Raw genomic sequence first — 22,883 nt, 5'->3', positions numbered from 1 at the left:
TGGGGTAAATTTAAGAATGTTTATTTGGACTGCTTTTAAGTTGGTATGATTTTATTTTTTTTAATGATTTGGATTAAGATTAACTGGATTGCTTTTAAGGTTTGCTTGTTTTTATTTCTTCTTAATGATTTATTAAGATTTATAAGGTATAATAATAATTGTTTGGTTTTAGGGTTAATAGGGTTAAGATTGTCATAGTATTGTTAATTATAAAAGTAGACAATTTATAAGTTTTTTTAGTTTGATTTCTATTATAGTAGACAGAAATGTATAGAATAGTGGTAGGAAGGAAATAATTAAGTAAATGTTGTCTTTGGGGGAGGAAGTTGATTAGGAGGTTTATATATTTCTTTTTCTTTTAATATAAGGGGAGGGAACAATTGTATTTAGTGATTTTCATAATGTGCTAATGGAATGATTTATAGAAATAATGTGATTTTGGTTTGATACAGAGTAAGGGTTTGATTATGAAAATTGCTATATATCCTTGCTGTTAAAAGTCAGAAGTTAATTCTTTATGTAATCTTTAAAATCTTTTCTTCTTGTGTGTCACACTTTTTAGTTTCTTTTTCTTTTTCTTTTTGTAGTTTTTTTCTTTTTTGTAGTTTTTATCTTTGCTTTAAACTTAATAAAATTCTTATTAAAAAAAAGGAAGTTCAGAAAAGATTACTCAGTCCTGGGAAAGAAGAATGTGTGAGGCAGAAACTCAATCCTGCCTTGATTTTGTTTGGTATGAGAAGGGGCAGAGATAAACTCTGTCAACTTTCAAGATTCTGTTATTCTATCCTACAACAATAAAGAGCATTCTTAGAATCTCTGCTATTTCTTGACATGCCTGCTCAACAGGCTGCCAAGCAGACTTTTTGCTACTGAATACTAATGAAATAATTGTCTATAGATTCACTGACAGCCCTAATTGTTTTAATTGATCAACCATCAACTAAATCAATTTTAGTTAATTAGCCACCTTTCTTCCATCAAATTATTCAAGTACTTATAGTTAAATGCATTTGCTTCAGAATAAATGACTTTTTAATAAAGGCTGTTTGTTTCACACGACCAATATCCTTCATATTTTCATGGATATAATTAGAACTAAAATGTTCTTATAAAATCAGTTCAAAGCTTTTGCCCCCATGTAAAATGGGTATCCTCAGATTAATCAAGGTTGGTACATCAATCTGCAAATTAAAGCTTGCTAGCCTAATAACATTAAATAATATTGTTGCAATTATATAGATACATTTAACTGATTATAGAGAGTTATACTGATTCAGGAAGAGTAATTAATTTATATATATAGTATCATAATGAGAAAGCTATTTATAGGTATGATAAAGAGGCAACATGATATTTCCAAAGTTTTAAAAAAAATTAATAGCAGGTTGGCAAAACCATTAACTAAGTCCTTGACCATAACATTTAGACAAGGCCTCAAATTATGCAAGAGTGGCTATAAATGACTTCATTAAAGTTGAGAAAATGCCAGTAATGTTGACAGGGATTTTTTAAATGCTGGAAACAAAGTCAGAACATGGTATGCTTCTTCATAGTGTGATCTATTTCCAAGTAAAATTGTAATTTTACATATCAGTTGGGAACAGTAAGACAACTTACAGCTTTCAATTTCCAGTGTGCAGTTTTGTTCATCCAAAGGATATCTGCGTAAATCCATCATACAGGCAGCTGTGGTAGTAATCCTAAACAAGTAAGGACAGGGGAAGAAAGAGGAAGTATAGTTCAGAAAGGATCTTTATGTCAAACAGTTGGTCAAAAGTTGGCCAGATATTTTGCATTTAGGCTCCACATTTTTGTTGAATACTAAAGCTGACAGCTGTGGATCTCCTTGGTTGTGAGGAACCCAGATGCCCATATCGATGTTAGACTGCCTTGAAAGCCTTCCTTTCATAGAAAAAACTGTCCATATATGTACTTTCTATTTAATGAATCTACACAGGATCTGTTGGTTCCTTACAACCAATATGGCCAACCAGTGGGTTCATGCTCTGTTGTGTCATGCTTGGATTATTGTAACAGCAAGTTTCCAGGTTATCCAAGACCTCATTTTACCCTCCAGTTATGACCAGAATGCTGCTGTTAGAATTATATTGGACTCCTTTTTTTCACCCTTATCTCTTTTTTCCATCAATCTTCACAGCACCTGGGCATTTGTGAATGATACCATGTAAATCTCTGGTGTTAACACATCATGCTCTGCAGAGGGGCATCCCCCTTTTTTTCTGAAGATTTGCTACTGATTCGTGAGTCTGGGCAGTAGTTCCAATTTCTGTGTTAGTGTCAACTGGTTCTCCAGCATACTAGAATAGCCATGGTTGAAAGCTTTTTCTCACCTAGATCTGGTTCTCTGGAATTGATCCCCACCAAAATTATACTTAGAGTCAGATCTCTTAAAGTGCTAAAATGCTTTTTTCTTTGCATCCTTATGATGCTATTAAAAAGTACATACATACAGTACACATACACAGACACAGAGGTTCACAGACTCACACATCCAGTTAATTTAAATGCATATATGTTGATATTATTATATTATGGGCCTACTAGTCTAGAGGCCCCTTATTTTACATTGTGATTTGACAACTGATTAATATGTTATAGTATGAATTGCTATTTTTATTCTATGTCTGTACTGCATTCACTTATAGATGCGTGCTAAATAAATTTACTCCTCTTCCTCTGCAACTTTATGATTTGTTATCTGTTAAGCCCAAATTAGCACAATAGCCATTTATGGGAGTTTACCAAGTGAATCAATACAGGAAGAATCTGCAAAACAGGGCACTTGTGATACATTTGGCAAAACACTGAATAATAACAATATTGATGATACTGTAAGTTTATTTTTCTTTCACCTTCCCTAAGTAGTTCAGAACTCATATTTAAACTGAAATCATTTCAATCCACTGAAACAAAACAACAGATTAACAGCAACGAAAGATTAATATGAAAGTCCTTTTAAAGTACTGAAAATGATAAATGAATGTATTTTTAAAGGTGTCTTGAAAGACTAAAAAAGGTAGACATGGAGTAAATTCTACAATGTAGGAGCAAAGTCTGAGAACACTCAGTTTCAAGTTGCCACAAGATAAATACAAAACAACAATAGAACAGTAATTATAAACAGATCAGTAGCAGAAAATACTAATGTTAGCAATACTGGAACAGTAAATGCCCTTCATATGGAACCTTAATGATGTAAATTAATAATAGAAAGATGTAATTTAATATAAAAATGCAATTCCATTATTTACTTATAAAGTGCCTGCTATATTAATTACAGGAGGTACTGTACAGAAACAAAATAAAGACATAAAACTCTGCCATTAGGCTGACAATCTAAATAAGTGGAATATACAGAAAATAAAGAGAAAAGAGAGGAATTAGATAAGTCCAGAAAGGAAGGTGAGTTTTTAACTGGAATTTAAATCTCACTGAATCCAAATTGATTATCCTCTGTGAGCTTCCTGCTGGGGTGGAGAGGATGAATTTTCTGTAGTCCTTTGTTGTTGCTCAGAAGTAGAGAGCACGTTTAGTGCTCAAGTTCAGTCCTTGGTATCTCCATGAAAAGGGCTGACAATGGACAATACTAAAGTATATGGATCAAAAGTTTGACTCAGCATAAAGCAGCTTCTTGTGGACAACCAATGTCTGTTAGTACACTTTTGTCAACCTTCCTAGAACCACAAGGCAACCCGTGGTTCTTCTGAGAGGGACTGCTTTAGCTCAATTGCAAATCACTGGCTTTGCATGTAGATGTCTAAGGTCCATCCCTGGTAGGACTGTAGAAATTATTCCATAAAACCTTGAAGTACCTTTACTACTCTTCCTCTGCAATAAGCCCAAATTAGCAGAGTAGCCATTTACAGGAGCTTACCAAGTGAATCAATACAGGAAGAGTCTACAAAATTTTGTAGACCAGGCATTCAATTTATGGCCCCAGAGATCTCTTAGATTGTCTGGAGAACAATTTTGTAAAATGTTCTCCAGACAAATTCAGATAAGAAGCTAAGGAAAATAAGAGTATTTAGTTTCCAGGAGCCTTATTGCACCAGTGACAGTTTTACCCACATCCCCAAACTTTGCAAGTCTCAGCTGTGCCTTCTCTATTGAGATCATTCTATCACTATTTCTCCTGTGGCCATTGTTCCTAGAAAAAGAATGAAAAAAAAGCTCATTCTCAAAAGAGTTTGCTTACTTTAGGTAGATAATGTTGGGCTAGAATGACCAATATTCTATTTATTTTGTTAAATTTATACCCTACCTTTCCTTCAGGAGGAGCTTCCTCCAGGAGTTCTCTCCCCTGCAATTTTTTTCCTCCACAACTATAGAAGACAGGTTGGTCTGATAAAGATTGAATGGCCCAGGGTTGTCCAGTGAGCTTGCATGGCTGAAGATGGACCTGAACCTGGGCCTCCCCAGTCCTAGTTCAACACCTTAATAATTACCCCAAGAAACTTGCTGTTGCTCCTTGAAACTGCTTCCATCAACTTGTCTCTCCAAGCAGGATGCAAAGTTAGTAGAGTTTACATAATAGAACATCAGATAGCCATTTTTAAGTAATTAGTTGCATTCTCTATAACGTGAAACGTGGACTCCTTATTAATCTCTACACTTTGATAGCTGCCAGTAGCATCATGGATTGGCACATGTAAGGGCAAAAGCCACACATTCCAGCTATGGCATTAGAGAGAGGGACAAGCACTGAGGTCATCATAACCCTAAGTAAGAACCTGTTTATCCTCCCAATTCTTTTAATATGTTTTAGTTTCTATGTTGATTTTTCATTGTTGCTTTTTTGGGGAGGCTGCACATGGGTTCTGTCCCTAGCATTACTTTTATTTTATGTGTCTATTTATGTAACCCACTTGGGACAATTTTCTGAAGGGAGAACCAAACACTTACTCTTCAAACAGATTATACCCAGAGAAAGTTTATCTATAGCTTCTAGCTCCTGATGGAGAACCGTGCACACAACTGCAATTTATACCAATTCCGTATCTAGTCAAGGGGAGCAAGTAAAAGCCCACTGTGTGTGCATTTGCTTATAATCACGAGTGCCTACAAAGAGAGGTGGGAATTAGTGGCCTACAGCCCCAGCTTTTTTAAAGATCGTACGGCATAGCAGTTCAGCGTTCATGCTGCTTTTTTTCTTGCTGGGAAATCCTTGTGAGGTCCAGCAGCCAGATGTGTAGACTATTTAGCCATGACAAGTCACGTTGCCCAGGGTGCACCACGAGGAGGCTAGTCTACATTGCACCGAGTTGGGCTGAGAGACTGGACCAAGGTCACTCAGCCGGCTTTCATGCCTAAGGCAGGACTAGAACTCACAGACTCCTGGTTTCTAGCCCCGCACCTTAGCCACTAGACCAAACTGGCTCTCACAGCCCTGGCTGATACACCACTAGTGTTTTCAGAATAGAAAGGAAGCCATTTCAGGTCGAGCTTCTGACAAGTGTCGTTACAGATATTTCTACCGAAACTTCGTTTATAGCCTAAGAGACTATCTTTGACTTTTCTTCCGCAAACAGCAGGTCTTGCCAGTGAAAATAAGCAATGAAAATGAGCCAGGAATTAGGAATAGCAAAACACAGGTGAAACAAATGTCTTTGAATCTCAAATACTGGCTGATTTTTCTAAAAAGTGAACTTATTTCCTATATAAACCTCTCTATGAAAAGCAGGTAATGAATGTCTTAGGGCAATAAGTAGATCACTCTAATTTTGCTAGTTTATGGTCATAATTTAATAAAATGAAAAATAATATAATTCAGATCAGAGAACATTTTGCATGACTTCCTGGGCACATATGAAATAATAACCACCTCCTTCTCCTTCTTTATTAAAGCTATATGCTGCTAAATGTTTTCTACCTCATCATAGGTTACCACAATATAGAAACCCACTAAAATATCCTCAGTAAAATTGAAATAACTTTAACCACAGCAGTAACATAAGGCATTGATAACGCCAAAGAATTTTGTAGCATGAAAGTATAGTCCTAAATGGACTATGCTGGTCCCAATTGCTGTGTTTGGATTAGCAAATGATCAACCCTCTATTGAGTCTCACCATTTATGTCTCCCCCTCCTTAAATTTGCCATCCTAGAGATAACCACAGGAAAAAGTGATGTCTCTGGCAACAGAACTTTCTCTGAGGCAACTATAGAAAACAGAGTTAGAAACTATGGCTTACAAAGTACCTCAGTTCAACCAAGTTTTGGTAAATCACTTCACTGAAGCAGATTCGCAAACTGAGGTGGAGATCCACTTAGATCCAGGAGATTAAATCAGGACACTAGGAAGAGTTTCACAGGTTTGTGAAGCACCGAGTGGTTCAGTTTTTTACTTTTTCTAAAGTTGTTCTAGGCAATATGCAGTGTTGTGATTTTTTTCCATCTGTGGAGATCACTAAGGGCTGGTGGAATAGTGAGATGGACTCACTACATGGACAGAAGTTCCCCTGGAGTTGCAAGGCCATTTGTTTATTCAGAGTATTTGAACACTGCCAATTCCCATCATGGCTCAGGATAGCATACAAAATAACAACAACAACAACAACAACAATAATGCAGAAATTAGAATTCTTAGAATAATAAAACAAGCCATTCTTAAAGTTGGTTATTTTTATTTTACTTATTTATTTTACTTACTCATGTTGGTTAGAGGCTTCTTTTAATGGTTTGGTGTTAGACTTCTGTTTCGTATGTCACTGTATTGCCCAGGTCCTCTGTGATTGGGATGGGTTACAAGGAACAATCAGTCAATCAACCAACTGTGCTTGGGGCAGATTAAAGTCTCTTGACAATGAGTGAGTTGATGCCAAGCTAATGCTTATTGGCAGTGGCCTAAATGTTTAATGTTTTTTAAGAATAGGGGGATAGCAAGGCTACTTGTGCCAGTCTCTCTTTGCTGATCTCTTTCTGCATTGCTTGTATAATTTGGTGACACTGCATCTCACTGTGCTAGCCTGCTTCTGTTGTCTCTCTTATCAGCACTAAGTTTTGCTAGCAACTTGGCACAATCTTGCCAAGAAGCCAGTGTTTGCCAATGTGTGAGCCTCGAACCCATCAGGCATCAGAGAGTGGCCAAGCTTGCCAGCTACTTGTATCAGCCCTACCTGTGCCCAACCAAACCCAGTGATTAGAGATAGCAAGTCTACACCACCCCTCTGGAGCAGGGCTGCAACTGGGAGGGGGCAAGCGGGGCATGTGCCCTGGGTGCTGTGCTGGGGGGGGGGGCAAAATGGGCATGGAATCCATGTTTGCCCCGGGTGACACAGACCCTAGTTGCAGCCCTGCTCTGGAGCCATTCAATGGGTCTTCCTTAGTGTTCTATCCAGTTTGGCAGCCCCAAAACAACACACAGAATGATTTTTAGTTATGGTGTCTATTTTTAAGTTGGAATAGGACATTTTGCATTGGTGAGTCATTGGACTTTTTGGTGGATAATTAGGTCACTGTCTTTTCCTCATCCTTGATAGAAGTGAAGGCAGGGGAATCCAGAAAGGGACGTGTTGTGTCAAAAAGGTCCAGTTGGTGGCAGAGTTCTGTTCATTTTTTATGAGTATTGTGTGACGTGTGTAAAAAACAGACAGGGCTTTGATTGCATGGTTACTACTGCCATCTTGACTTTTTGACTTCCCCTCTTTGGATGTCCCTGGTGCAGGAGGAACAATCTAAAAAATTATTTGGTGAAAACCATGAACGTATCCTGCTGAAACTCAGCACCGCTTATGTCCTCCAAAACATCTACCACCAATTTGCTATCCCATTCTGTCTTAAAATGAAGCATCTGCAGTCATTTGATAGTCCTTCATTATAGCCTATTGATAAAACTTTTTAAAAATCGATTCTTAAACCAGTTTCAATGAAACTAGCTTGCTTTCCTATCTTAAAGCACAAGCCGGGATAAAATTTTACTCTCTCCGAATTTCCAGTAACATATTGGGTTAAAGACTTACTGGAGCAAGCTCTGCATAGTGATCTTTCCCATAGTGGAGCCATAAATACAACAATATAAAATTTATTACAAACAAGGTACTGTAATAAAAGTTGTCAGGGAATGAGAAGAAAATTTATTGCAAACCCTTCCAACATAGTTGCGCTGTCAACTACACATTTTCTGGGAATTGTTTTTTAAAGCCCAGAGTGGGAAATGGCAATTATAAAAAGTACCCAGAGAAAAAGTTTAAAGCCTGGACTATTGTTTTAAATTTGCACCAAACAGATGAAACACAGTTGAATTTTAGTGTGTCATTTTTAAAAAGTAGTTGCTCTCTGTTGTTTATTACCACTTATTAGGTCTGTGCAAATCATTTGATGAGGCATTTGCTCACCTCAATCTGAGAAGCTGTCACAACCGCTCCAAAGCTTGGTGTGACAGCTTTGAGGCCTTTGTGACAGGAACAGATCCAGGAGAAACCTTCAAGATGCCTTGATGAATGAGTTGCATGGCCATACCTTTTGCCTATGGAGGGATAATTTACATCTGGTGAACACTTTTTTTTCCTGTATCCCATAGTAAGCTTTTCAGATCTTCATTCAAAAATGGTATCCGATTCTGTAAGGCTGCAATCCAAAACACTCTTCCTATAGAGTATGTCACAGTGATGATACTGAGACATATTTTTGAATAATGATGCTTAAGCCTGGACAGTAAAGATTCTCTAAGACTGGAAGAAAACACAGCTTTGACCATTCTCTTCCTTCATCCTCCTCTTTGATGCAATGAATGGAAGTCTGAGTTTTGCCCTACAATGTTGCCCTGTTTATAGTTTTACAGCAATAAAAGGACAAATAATGTTTAATGTGTGTAAGATTCTTGTTAAGGGGTGCAGAGTGAGTGACTTCATAGACGTTGATGGATTTCCAACTCTTATCACTCCCATACACTGCTTGCAGTTTATACACTGGTTTACCACTTCCAAGCTTGGCAACTCTTAGATGTATAGAGATAAAGTCCCAGAATTCTCAACAATATACATATTGGTTGGAGAATTCTGGGAGCTAAGGAAAGGAAAACCAAAATCATAAAACATTGGGCAGTGAGTGTGTGAGACAATCTAGCTTCTCTTGATGAATATGAGGGGCTGTAGCAATTTATCAGTCCAAAACTATATACGGTACCTTGGCCTTTTTAAAAAAAAGTTTAATCTGTTGTGGAAAAGTGCTAGAAGCAAATAATAACAGTCATAACTCTAGTCATCTAAGAATTACACAGTTACTACAAACCAACATAGAAGGATTATACTATATCTAATTCTTTGGGGGTGTTGTTTTGTAATTGTTCATGCCTTTCAGATGTACTCAACAGACACTAAAAAGATTTTTTTTTAATTTGCAATAGAGAACAGGAGAAAAAGGGAAGATCTTTACCGACCATTCAACTTTCTTATGGGGCCTCTGGGATAAGTCCCACTGATCTGGGCAAGATGAAAGAAAGAATAAATAAATACACAGTCTTCAGGAAGGCACCTTTCCTCCTAATCTGGGTTAAATACAGAATCTCAGAAACCATCATAGGAATTTCCCACCCTTAATTAAGGCAGAGTCTCCTTGAAGGATCTAAAACGCTTCCTCTCAGATTCCTTTCCACCTGAGCTAAGTTGCTGTTCATGAGATAAGATGCCAACTGACTCTACTTTGCCTTCCAACACTCCAGCCTTCCTGCAATCTCTCACTCTGTGGCTTTCTGGCTTAAACTCCTCTCCCTATGACTTCTGCACCCTAACATTGCTGGAAAGGATAGGAAGGGGTAGGGGTAGGAAAATATTATCCAGAAAAATCAAATGCTTCAGAATTGGGGTCCTTCTCCACTACTGGGGAGGAATGCTTTATGTTCATCCTTGAGTCAGCAGAAAACGCTACTAACATGACATTTGACATCCCATTACCATTCGTTTGTAAGCTGCCCAGGGTTATGGTACATAGGATGGGCAACTATATGTCTTTGAAATAAATAAAGAGATAAATTCCTATTTTGCTTCTATTACCTCTCTTCACAGTCCCAGCTAATCCTCTGATTTCCTTCCAAGGCAATGACTGGCAAACAGATATTACACACCTTCAGGCTGGCTTTGGATGGCATAAGAATAAGTGTGTACGTGTGTGGGTGGGGGGATACTCCTCAAACCCCAGTTAACGTGTTTTGTGTATGGGCTGGTAAGGAGATAAAGGCAACATCACAGAGATAGATTTAAAAAGTGATGTTGCTGCAGCATGCTTGTGATATAATTAGGTGCAAGTGGGGACACAGTCTTGATTTTGCTGCACTTAGCTTGCTACTAGCTTTAGAGTACTGGGGTGGCTCTGAAGTTAAAGCAAAATTGCAAGATGTCCACATTGTCACATATCTGCAACTGGTATTTCCAAATTCTTTTGTGCCACCTTTCATCCAAAGCCTAGAAGGTACCTGACTGCATCAATCAGACATGCCTGAATTCACTGTTTTCAAAGGTCCTGTGTTTGCTGAACTCTGGCTGGATTATGACCACAGCTTTCATTTTGTGGATTGGTTCCCATTTGAGCCAAGGTGGCATCATCAGTTGTGCCTGAAGTATTAAGTGGCACATTTTCAGACCATTTTGTGTTATCTCAAACTCAACACTTTTGACACAAGTCCTTTACGGTCTACACCCAAGTCAGTGTTGGCAGAGTGCTAGAAAGCATTTGGCCCAGGAGAGATCAGAAAAGTCACACACCAGGCATTTCTATAAAAATAATTTTATTTACAGAAAACAAACATATTTAAAGGCTGTTTGCTGAGAGGAGAGATTTTTCTCAGCTGCATACTCTCTGCAAGCCTACACAGAAGGGAAACTGAAACTAAAACAAGTTCAGGCAAGTTCCTCCCTTAGGCAATGCAACCATTAACACGTGAAAAGGGGACAATTAAATTCAACCTCTTCACCTGGCCAAAATGATTAGTTACCATAGTAACCTTAATCTGTAGTAGAAAACATATTAACAGTCAGTATGGCATTCCAAAGGTTTGCATGGAAGAATTTCATGTACCTCAAAAGAATAAGCTAGTTTAGGAAAATGGGACAGCTTTATTGCCATCACCAGTAGAATGAATCATAACTTCTTAGATGGAAGAGAGGTTTCTATTAAGGCTACTTCAGTATTTAGGGCAGTGAGTATTTTTAGAAACCATGTGGCATCTGACAACAACACTATTATTTGTGTTGACAATAGAATTACTTCATTGTCCTTGGTTATATGTAGTCTGAATCTGATTTGACCCTGTGGGTTTTTACTAAAGAAAGATGCAAAGACTTCCTCTGAGTGGCTAGAGCAGGAACAATTGTATCTTGAGATGCAGCTTGTTAGAAAAAGAAAACACAAACATGCATTATATTTTCTCAGCAGGTTTATGCTCCCCCTAGAGAAAAGGTCATGTTGTTTGCAGAAAACGAATGCTTTTCTTTAACCTGTTTGGCATTCTCAAATTTCCCAATTTGATGAAGACCCATTTGTTTGAGTAGATTTAGGCCAAACTTTGTGGCTTGAGGATTGTGGCTCTGGAACTTATTATTAAAAGCACTGTTTGAAATTTTAAAAACTCTGTTGCAGTCTTGCTGAAATAAAGATGAAGGGATGGTAATTAAACTTGTATCATAAAAAGGATTTGCAATTTGCATGCAATTAGCTGGCATGCTGTTGACATCACTAAGGTACATTAAGTAAAAACAAGTAACCTGGATTTCAGTGGTTATAAGCTATGCCTATTTTTTGTTTTCCCCTACAGCTGGGGAATTCAGGTGCAGTGACCAAAATTTGAAAGCGTTCCTAGTGTAAAAGCTATAAAGATAAAATAATAGTATTTACAAGTATAATTGCACAGATTACCAGTGTGGTTCTTCGCTAAGGAAAGGAGTCACATTTCTCATTCTTAAGATAATGTTCCTCTACTTTTCAATTAAGTTTGTCCACCTTTCAGTTCAGCAATAAGGTAGTAAGAATTAAGGACACACATTACTGGGAAGTTGGCCGTCAGCTTCTGAAGCCTGCTGTTCCATTGTTGAACAGCTTTTACCCTTAGAATTTTCTTCCTGATCCCCAACTAAAATCTTCATCCTTGTAATTTAAGCCCCTTGTTCCTTGTCTCCTGGAACAACTTTTAACAAATCTGCCCTGTTGTTTGTATTACAGCCCTTCTGATTTTGTTTTGTTTTAGTCTTGTCTAGTTAAACTAGTTTATTTACATGGCCCTCATTTACAACCATCCTGGATAGTTAACAACATTAAAAACAGCCAAAGAAATATTAACAGTAAAAAGCCAGAACTTCAGCAAAGGATCGTTACCTTGTCGTGGTGCTGGAGCTTGAGCACCTCAGTGATGCCATGAGCTAAACCGTGAAGGGCCACCCAAGACGGGAAGGTCATGACAGAGAGGTCAGACTAAATGCGATCCCTGGGGAAGGTAATGGCAACCCACCCCAGTATTCTTGCCGTGAAAACTAAATGGATCAGTACAACCAGAGATATGTCGGTATACCATCGGAAGGTGAGACCCCCAGGTCGGAAGATGGTCAAAATGCTACTGGGGAGGAACAGAGGATGAGCTCAACTAGCCCCAGACGTGATGACGCAGCTAGCTCAAAGCCGAAAGGACGGCTAGCGGCCGACGGTGCTGGTGGTGAACGGCGAATCCGATGTTCTAAGGATCAACACACCATTGGAACCTGGAATGTAAGATCTATGAGCCAGGGCAAATTGGATGTGGTTATTGGTGAGATGTCAAGATTAAAGATAGACATTCTGGGCGTCAGTGAACTGAAATGGACTGGAATGGGCCACTTCACATCAAATGACCACCAGATCTACTACTGTGGACAAGAGGACCACAGAAGAAATGGAGTAGCCTTCATAATTAATAGTAAAGTGGCTAAAGCAGTGCTTGGATACAACCCAAAAAACGACAGAATGATCTCAATTCGAATTCAGGGCAAGCCATCTAACATCACAGTGATCCAAATATACGCCCCAACCACAAATGCTGAAGAAGCTGAAGTAGAGCAGTTCTATGAGGATCTGCAGCACCTTCTGGACAACACGCCTCAAAGAGATGTTATTTTCATCACAGGAGACTGGAATGCTAAGGTGGGCAGTCAAATGACACCTCGAATTACAGGTAAGTATGGCCTGGGAGAACAAAATGAAGCAGGACATAGGCTGATAGAATTTTGCCAAGACAATTCACTCTGCATAACAAACACTCTCTTCCAGCAACCTAAGAGACGGCTTTATACATGGACTTCACCAGATGGACAACACCGAAATCAGATTGACTACATCCTTTGCAGCCAAAGGTGGCGGACATCTGTACAGTCGGTAAAAACAAGGCCTGGAGCTGACTGTAGTTCAGATCACGAACTTCTTCTTGCACAATTTAGGATCAGACTAAAGAGATTAGGGAAGACCCACAGATCAGCTAGATATGAGCTCACTAATATTCCTAAGGAATATGCAGTGGAGGTGAAGAATAGATTTAAGGGACTGGACTTAGTAGATAGGGTCCCGGAAGAACTCTGGACAGAAGTTGGCAGCATTGTTCAGGAGGCAGCAACAAAATACATCCCAAAGAAAGAGAAAACCAAGAAGGCAAAATGGCTGTCTGCTGAGACACTAGAAGTAGCCCAAGAAAGAAGGAAAGCAAAAGGCAACAGTGATAGGGGGAGATATGCCCAATTAAATGCAAAATTCCAGAGGTTAGCCAGAAGAGATAAGGAATTATTTTTAAACAAGCAATGCGCGGAAGTGGAAGAAGACAATAGAATAGGAAGGACAAGAGACCTCTTCCAGAAAATTAGAAACATCGGAGGTAAATTCCAGGCAAAAATGGGTATGATCAAAAACAAAGATGGCAAGGACCTAACAGAAGAAAAAGAGATCAAGAAAAGGTGGCAAGAATATACAGAAGACCTGTATAGGAAGGATAACAATATCGGGGATAGCTTTGATGGTGTGGTCAGTGAGCTAGAGCCAGACATCCTGAAGAGTGAGGTTGAATGGGCCTTAAGAAGCATTGCTAATAACAAGGCAACAGGAGACGACGGCATCCCAGCTGAACTGTTCAAAATCTTGCAAGATGATGCTGTCAAGGTAATGCATGCTATATGCCAGCAAATTTGGAAAACACAAGAATGGCCATCAGACTGGAAAAAATCAACTTATATCCCCATACCAAAAAAGGGAAACACTAAAGAATGTTCAAACTATCGAACAGTGGCACTCATTTCACATGCCAGTAAGGTAATGCTCAAGATCCTGCAAGGTAGACTTCAGCAGTTCATGGAGCGAGAATTGCCAGATGTACAAGCTGGGTTTAGAAAAGGCAGAGGAACTAGAGACCAAATTGCCAATATCCGCTGGATAATGGAAAAAGCCAGGGAGTTTCAGAAAAACATCTATTTCTGTTTTATTGACTATTCTAAAGCCTTTGACTGTGTGGACCATAACAAATTGTGGCAAGTTCTTAGTGGTATGGGGATACCAAGTCATCTTGTCTGCCTCCTGAAGAATCTGTATAACGACCAAGTAGCAACAGTAAGAACAGACCACGGAACAACGGACTGGTTTAAGATTGGGAAAGGAGTACGGCAGGGCTGTATCCTCTCACCCTACCTATTCAACTTGTATGCAGAACACATCATGCGACAAGCTGGCCTTGAGGAATCCAAGGCTGGAGTTAAAATCTCTGGAAGAAACATTAACAATCTCAGATATGCAGATGATACCACTTTGATGGCTGAAAGCGAAGAGGAACTGAGGAGCCTTATGATGAAGGTGAAAGAAGAAAGTGCAAAAGCTGGTTTGCAGCTAAACCTCAAAAAAACCAAGATTATGGCAACCAGCTTGATTGATAACTGGCAAATAGAGGGAGAAAATGTAGAAGCAGTGAAAGACTTTGTATTCCTAGGTGCGAAGATTACTGCAGATGCTGACTGCAGTCAGGAAATCAGAAGACGCTTAATCCTTGGGAGAAGAGCAATGACAAATCTCGATAAAATAGTTAAGAGCAGAGACATCACACTGACAACAAAGGTCCGCATAGTTAAAGCAATGGTGTTCCCCGTAGTAACATATGGCTGCGAGAGCTGGACCATAAGGAAGGCTGAGCGAAGGAAGATCGATGCTTTTGAACTGTGGTGTTGGAGGAAAATTCTGAGAGTGCCTTGGACTGCAAGAAGATCAAACCAGTCCATCCTCCAGGAAATAAAGCCAGACTGCTCACTGGAGGGAATGATATTAAAGGCAAAATTGAAATACTTTGGCCACATAATGAGAAGACAGGACACCCTGGAGAGGATGCTGATGCTGGGGAGAGTGGAAGGCAAAAGGAAGAGGGGCCGACCAAGGGCAAGGTGGATGGATGATATTCTAGAGGTGACGGAATCGTCCCTGAGGGAGCTGGGGGTGTTGACGACCGACAGGAAGCTCTGGCGTGGGCTGGTCCATGAAGTCACGAAGAGTCGGAAGCGACTAAACAAATAAACAACACAAAAAGCCAGAAAAGATGCGTGGCACACAAGAAGAGACACAACCCCTGTGGCACCAGGGTCAGAACTCATGTCACATGTGTTAATAGATATTGATGGATCACACAAAATTCTGGCCTGGAAACAGCCAGGTCTTCAAGGCCTTTTTGAAGGCCAGCAGGGTGAGAGCCATCTGGATCTCAATGGGGATGCTTCAACAGAGAATGCACACTTCCTGGGTCCTGCCAGATGGCACTGTTTAATAATGGGACCCAGAGCATGCCAATCCTGTCTGATCTTCTTGGGCAGACAAACAGCTCTCATGCCTTCCCGGAGTCCTCTCTTCCCCAGGCTAAAGATAACCAGCATCTCTAACACTTCCTCATATGTTTCCCTTCCAGGCCCTAATCATCTTGATTACTCTCCTTTGGACATGCTCCGATTTGTCAGAGTCTCGATAAATTGTCAGTTCCTGAAATGTGGTACCTCAAACTGGACATAATATGCCAGTTGTGGTCTGACCAGTACAGAATAAAGTGGAATAATGATTTAGTAGCAGTATTATTTTTAATATTTTTATTTAGTATGCACTTATACTAAGAGGAGTATAAGACCTATTTTTCCCTGGAAAAGAGTTTTCTTGATTTTGACACTATACTTCTACTGATGCAGCTTGGGATTGCACTGCTTTTTTCACAGCTACAGTACATCACATTGCTAGCTCATGCTCAGTTTGTGAGCCACTAAGACCCAGATACCTTTTTCATATGTGCTGCTGACCAGTATGAACCTTCCATCCTATATTCTTGCCTTTGATTTTTCCTATCCAGATGAAGGGTTTTGCATCTGTCACAGTCAAGGCTCATAGTGCTGGGTTTTATCCACCGTTCCAGGTTGTCACGATCCTTCTGAATCTGAATAGTGTCTTCTAAGGTGTTTGCTACCACCACCACCCCATTTTTGTGTCATCTGCAAATGTGATAATCATATGTTCTAACTCTCAAGGGAGAAAATTTGGGGGTCCAGCTTAGAACCCTAACTCACACATAATTTTTGCATGAAAGAGTATTGCTAGATCAATCAGGCGTTAAGAGTTCTCAGGCACACTCAGTGTAACAAGTGTTAACAAGGTAAATGAAATGAAATGAAACTTCAGGAATGCAGACCTGGCTACAAAGAATTAATAATTAACACTTGAAACTCAATGTTTCTAGATAGTGGCTATGCTAAAAAAACATCAATTCTTAGAGCCCTTTGTTTAATCCAAAAGATCCCTTTTAACCTCACGCTCTCCTCCCTTATTACACATTTCAATATGCATATTGAATCAGTAAGGTTAACCTTATCAATCACATTGAATGCCATATCGAACAGCAAGAGTAATGGCTATGAACAACAAATAAAATATTAATTTGCGTAAGTCTATAATGAGGGCTTGTAACTCTACCCTCTTTGGGCTTCTCTATTCTATCTCTATTACTGATTGTGTTAATGACCCAAGTTCTGCTTCAATGTAATTGTCTCCTGATCTCCAGTTCAAACCGACTCCTGGGGAAATTCTCCTTCACTGTCATCTAAATATTTATAAGTATGTTGAACATGCAGGGGGTAGGCAGAGCTCTGCAATATGCCATTCAACACTTCCTCATGTGTTGTTGTTGTTTATTCGTTTAGTCGCTTCTGACTCTTCGTGACTTCATGGACCAGCCCACGCCAGAGCTTCCTGTCGGTCGTCAACACCCCCAGCTCCCCCAGGGACGAGTCCGTCACCTCTAGAATATCATCCATCCATCTTGCCCTTGGTCGGCCCCTCTTCCTTTTGCCCTCCACTCTCCCCAGCATCAGCATCTTCTCCAGAGTGTCCTGTCTTCTCATTATGTGGCCAAAGTATTTCAGTTTTGCCTTTAATATCATGCCCTCAAGTGAGCAGTCTGGCTTTATTTCCTGGAGGATGGACTGGTTGGATCTTCTTGCAGTCCAAGGCACTCTCAGAATTTTCCTCCAACATTCCTCATGTGAGATTTTGCAAATGCGATGCTAAAATTGAGGTATATTATATCCACATTCTGCTGGTCAACTAAATTGGTTGCTCTATCAAACCAAGAGAATTGAATAGTTTGGGATGAATTGCTGTTGATAAGCCTAGACTGGGTCCTACTAAGCAAAGCATCCTTTTTAAAATGCTCATCAACCAACTGCTTAATAAATAGTTTTGCCCAGTATTAGAATCAAGATGACTATTCTATAGTTATCTATATTCCTTTTTGAAGACAGGAACAAAATATGCCCTTTTCCAATCCTCTGGTGCTACATCCATCCTCCATGATTTCTTAAAGAAAACAGAAAGGGGCTCTGAGATTGCCTCTGCAGATTCCTTCAAGACTCTTGGATGTAACTGATCTGGTCCTGGGGACTTAAAGACATTCATGGCAGCCAGGTACTTCCTAACTAGCTCTTTGATTACTTTGGGTTGCTACATTCTTCTAATTTGTTCTGCTTTAGTCCTTTCCTTCAGAACACAGTTCCCTGTAGAGGGAAGCAAAATAGGAATTGAGGAACTCTGCTCATTTCCCATCATCCGTGTTCCTCCTGCCATCTTCTCAAAGCAGAAGTCCAGATCATCCCTTTTTGTTTCTTACTATTGACCTAGCCATAAATGCTGTGTTGATTTTAGCTTTCCTTGCAAACTCAAATTCTTTTTGCCCTTTAGCATTTCTGCAGTTGGTACATACAGTGTTGTACAACGGTGTATAAATTATGTAGCCATCTCAGCACGCTTAAAATGCTATTGTTGCCCTAGAGTACAATGAAGACCCTCTCCTACCCTCACTGGCGGTCAATACTGGTGGCCTAGCTAGCTTCTTTCACCAGGGAGGAATGGAGAAGTGTTTTGGCCTCCAATGGAGAAAACAACTTGGGACATTCAAATTTTAGTTCCCCACCAATTTAACACTGAACTGGGCAGAAATAAAAAATTGGGGGGAAATAGAGAACATAAAATTCCCTTGCCCAATTTTGGTGATCTTTTAGAAGGTACCGAACAAGAATGAAATTGTGGATCTACTGTGTGGAGAGAGAGAAAACAAACAGTTCTTGTACGATAACCAGACAAGAGTCTATGTCATTCCCTCATTGATTTATTGCCTCCCAGCACAGCACCAAATGAAAAATCAGAATTTATTTATTTACTTAGGCTTATTATTTTCACCACTGTTATATGAGATTTTATGGTGACCGCAGTTAACATTTTTATGTGGGTTTGGTTGCTGGGTTCTGGCTCGAGAAGAATTGATTCTTATGATTAACGTTTTCTTTCTTTTTTCTTTTGGCTTTGTTTTATGTTTTTAATGTTTACTATTGTAAAACTGCTCAGGGTCTTGGGAATTGGTGGTATGAAATCTATGTCATCAATAAAAAAACAAACTCTTAGATTTTTATCTTGCCTTCATTCCAGGAGGTCCAAGCCAAAGCTCCCTTCTCCAATTTTTCCCCAGAACAATCAGCCTGTGAGGTTGGTTTAAAGATATATTTTGTATTTCCAGGTTCTTGGCAGCAATCCAGACAGAGGAATGGATGGATAGCTAGACTAGATCGACTGTTGTTACAAGACCATCTCTCCTCTTTCCTCAATACAAATGGGATTTTTAATGTGTTTGTTTAGGAAAAGTGATAGCAAGTAATTTTTAGCAACCTGGTAGAGTCATGAAGGCAAAAAAGAAAAAAGCAGATTCAACAACAACAAAAAGGCAAATGCTAACAAGAGTATGCATTCTTACAAGGAAGGTAAATTTTAACCACACATAGTAGGTGGGAGTGGGATGCTGAGAAGGCTAAAGAAAATGGCTTTCTAAGAAGTTCTCACAAGGTCATGGCTGGAAGAGATGTCAAGCATCTAAACAGCAGTACCTTAATTAATCAGGTTTAATGCCAGGAAAAAAAGGGTTTAGGATACAGAATCCTGGAAACCAAGTAAGCAAAACTCCCACCCTCATTTATGAATGAACTGTTTGCTTCTCTGTGTGAATTGTTTGCACCTCTTTTTTCTGGAATGCAAAACTAAAGAGTTTAAAAGACCCTTGGCCCATCTGTATTAAATTTGTAGTGATGTTTTGAAATACTCCTTTTTCCTTCTCAGACTTCAAAATCTGTTCAAGAGATTTGAAATAGGCGTTTCCTAGCTGTTCCATCCTAGCTGTTCCATCCCATCCAGACTTTACTATCATTATGATCCTGGCCGATCAGTCCCACGTTCTCCCTAGGGCTGGAAGTTCATTCTCAGTGCACCTCCTTCTAATGTCTGTGAATGAAGAATGGAAGCATATGAACTACCCATGTGAACAACTGTACACGTTGAAGATTCAAAAATGTCTGTCTTGCCATACTTCTGCACAGTTTTATCTACCCAAGATGATGCCTTACATTAGCAAAACCGATGAAGAGATTCCTGTCTGACAAAGCAGAGCATGCTACAGCAAAGCAACAGTCAAACCCTTCCCCAAACATTTTGTTGGGTCCAAAACTCTCTTGAAGCAGACAGTGGCTTCTCAGCTGCTTCTCAGCAGTCAACTTGATGGAAAGGAGCAGTAGCCGGGAAGTTAATTAGAACTAGACATTTTTTTTATGGTCTGTTTAACAAATGATAACCACATTCTGGAATTTATCAGCCACCTCCTCATGGGTGCCTCATTTTCTCTTTCACGGCTAAATACAAATCCACACCCCACCCCTAGCAAAAGTTATTTAGCTACACCGGAAGCTCCTCGAGGGAGATTTAATGACAGATTTAGCTTGCATCACTCACAAAGGAATTAAGTGGTCTGGAACAAAATTAATAGCAGCACAACCCATTTTGTGCGGGGCTATGCTTTGAGTTGATTTCAGTACACCATTATGCCTTCCTTCCATATACAGATATATTTCCATAAATCTAAGTGTCTGAGAGCTGGTCCTTAAGCATAAATCCTACAGAGGAAGTCAACATGCTTGGGATTTTGTGCACACAGCCCAGTCCTATGATTGGTTACTCAGAAATAAGTCCAGCTAAATTGAGCTACTTATCTCTCCCTCATCCCCCATTAAATCACAGACAGCTCATCTTTCCTCCAAGCATTTTTCTGAATTAGATTTTCTTCTTTGTATGAGTAATTTGTTTGTCTTTAAACCAGTGTTTCTCAACCTTGGCAACTGTGTGGACTTCAACTCCCAGAATTCCCCAGCCAGCCATGAAGTTGAAGTCCACACGTCTTAAAGTTGCCAAGGTTGAGAAACACTGCTCTAAACACTCCTAGAAAGGCAGCTCTTGATATATCTAGGATCTTCCAAGAAGATACTGGTGTTTCCAGTTGAAAACATGGAAAGAGCCAAAACCCAAAAGTTGGATTTGGCTTGGCAGCCAATCCGTTGCTTCAGGTATTCTGTACAAAAACAATAGCAATATTTCTGAGTAGCTACAACAGGACAGGCAACTTATAGGGAATCTGCAGACAATTCAGTTGCTTCCAAGCTACTTCCAAGCTACTGTTAATTTTCAGCAGAGTCCTCAATCATCAGATACCCCCAAATCACCATATTTAAATAGTGGGCATCTGCAGGTGTTTGTTGCTTTGTTTAGACTGACCAATGAAGTATTGCTGTGTTATGTCACAAGCTCCACCCCTTTCATACATATATATGATGTCACAATGCATCTACAAAAGAAGTGGGGTCTGTGTGACAATACTGGGACACTATTTCAATCAGTCTGACTCCCTTTACCTCCCTGCTTCAGACATCGCTGTTCCCTAGGTCTGTGTTTTAAAATTTACAAATAGTGAATTTGTCTGAGTTGCTCCAACTTCTTAGCTTATTTTTGGGATGTCTAATTTACCAATTAAATTGCAAACTGGCTTTACAACGGAGAGTGTTATTTTAAAAATTTATCCTGGCAACGAGTTAAATTGATTTATAATGATGGCAATAATAAGAACAAAGGGGAAAAAAACAAGACTATATTAGTATTGATTCTTGGTTGTTTTTTTCTTCAGCTCATCAATCAGCTAAGCAGAGTTGCAATGATCGTAATGATAATTATGATAATCATATTTATGTAACTTCTTGGTGATAGTTATGATGATGATGATAATGATCTTTTATTAATCATACGTGCAGTAGATGGAATATAGTGGCATTTACAGGAGAAATAACATAGCAATAACAAAACTTGTTAGAACTTACTGATTCGATCCTACCCCAAATGATCTCATTTTCCAATGTGACTCTGCCCAAGCTATACCCTATTTTGAACATGTGGTCCAATAGCAGATCTGAAAGGCTGGGTGCATTTAGTGATGTTCCAGGGGGAGGGAGGTCAAAAAAAGCAAGATGGTGGACATGACCATACAATTGAAGCCCTTCTTTTTAAATGCAGCAATATTGACTGTCATCGAAAAGGGGCAGGGCCTTGACTGCACGGCTCCAACTGGCATCTTGCCTTTTTTGACACCCCCCCCCACTCCCCACTGATGCCACTGACTGTAACCGTCAGCCTGACTCACACCGGGAGTTTGTTTCCATTTTCACCAAATAAGTACACCCTGGATTTTCCCTTGATCTTTGTGCAGGAACACATTTTCATATCTTGATTATGATTTTCAGAGCAACCACTAGCTGGATAAAACTAGGCAGGAGCGTGTGTTTGGGTAAAATCCCTGAACAGGTTGAAAGAAAATAGTTTTTTTGTGTATGTGCCTGAAAATTCATCCAGTATGCCAGCCCTTATGAAAAAAATCCATTCCAAGAAGCAGCTTCAAAATACAATTAAATGTAACCTACCGCAAACCATAAAGAACGGTTCCATCTGGATGTAGCCTAATCATTCGATTTTTCACAGTAACTCCATGAACAAAGGATTTCTTGTCATTCAGGAAGTATGTGTCTGGAACCCAGAGATAATCAGCCACTCTGTTATCTAAAGTTAGATTCAAAGGTATTCCAGAGTACGATAATCTTTTATCCCTCCAGGATTGTTGGAAATACATAGTTAGTGTATAGTCCTGGAAACAAAGAAAAAAAAAGGAATAGCAGTTAATAATATAGCTATCATTAAGATTTGATTTTATAATCATTATACATTTATATCTTGCCTTTCTTCACAGCAAGTGTTGTGAATATTGACTGCATGGCTCCAACTGGCATCTTGCCTTTTTTTGACATCTCCACTCCCCACTAATGCCACTGCCCCACTGATGTCCACTGATGCCACTTGCTCAATATTCACAGCACTCTCTCCCCTTTGAGGGAGCTTCACCCAGTGAGCTTCCATGGCTGAGGGCTGACTTAAACCTGGGTGTCCTGATCCTAGTCCAACACTTAACTATTACACCACACTGATCCTTCAAAAGTAG

General features: G+C 39.5%; 1 protein-coding gene across 2 annotated transcripts in view; it reads right to left on the bottom strand.

Moving 5' to 3' along the window:
- Nucleotides 1-22,883, bottom strand: part of GABRB1 (gamma-aminobutyric acid type A receptor subunit beta1) — a 110,342-nt gene that overhangs the window by 20,912 nt on the left and 66,547 nt on the right. For both annotated transcript variants that reach the window (XM_063309654.1, XM_063309655.1), the window contains exons 4-5: nucleotides 22,312-22,532; nucleotides 1,618-1,700 (exon numbers count right to left, since the gene is read on the bottom strand). In XM_063309654.1, the coding sequence (XP_063165724.1) occupies nucleotides 1,618-1,700; nucleotides 22,312-22,532 (304 nt within the window). The remainder of the gene's footprint in view (nucleotides 1-1,617; nucleotides 1,701-22,311; nucleotides 22,533-22,883) is intronic.

This window comes from Candoia aspera, chromosome 8, assembly GCF_035149785.1.
Source record: "Candoia aspera isolate rCanAsp1 chromosome 8, rCanAsp1.hap2, whole genome shotgun sequence".
In the NCBI taxonomy this organism is placed as follows: domain Eukaryota; kingdom Metazoa; phylum Chordata; class Lepidosauria; order Squamata; family Boidae; genus Candoia; species Candoia aspera.
The sequence above is the reverse complement of the archived record's forward strand: the minus strand, read 5'-3'. Positions and strand labels throughout refer to the sequence as shown.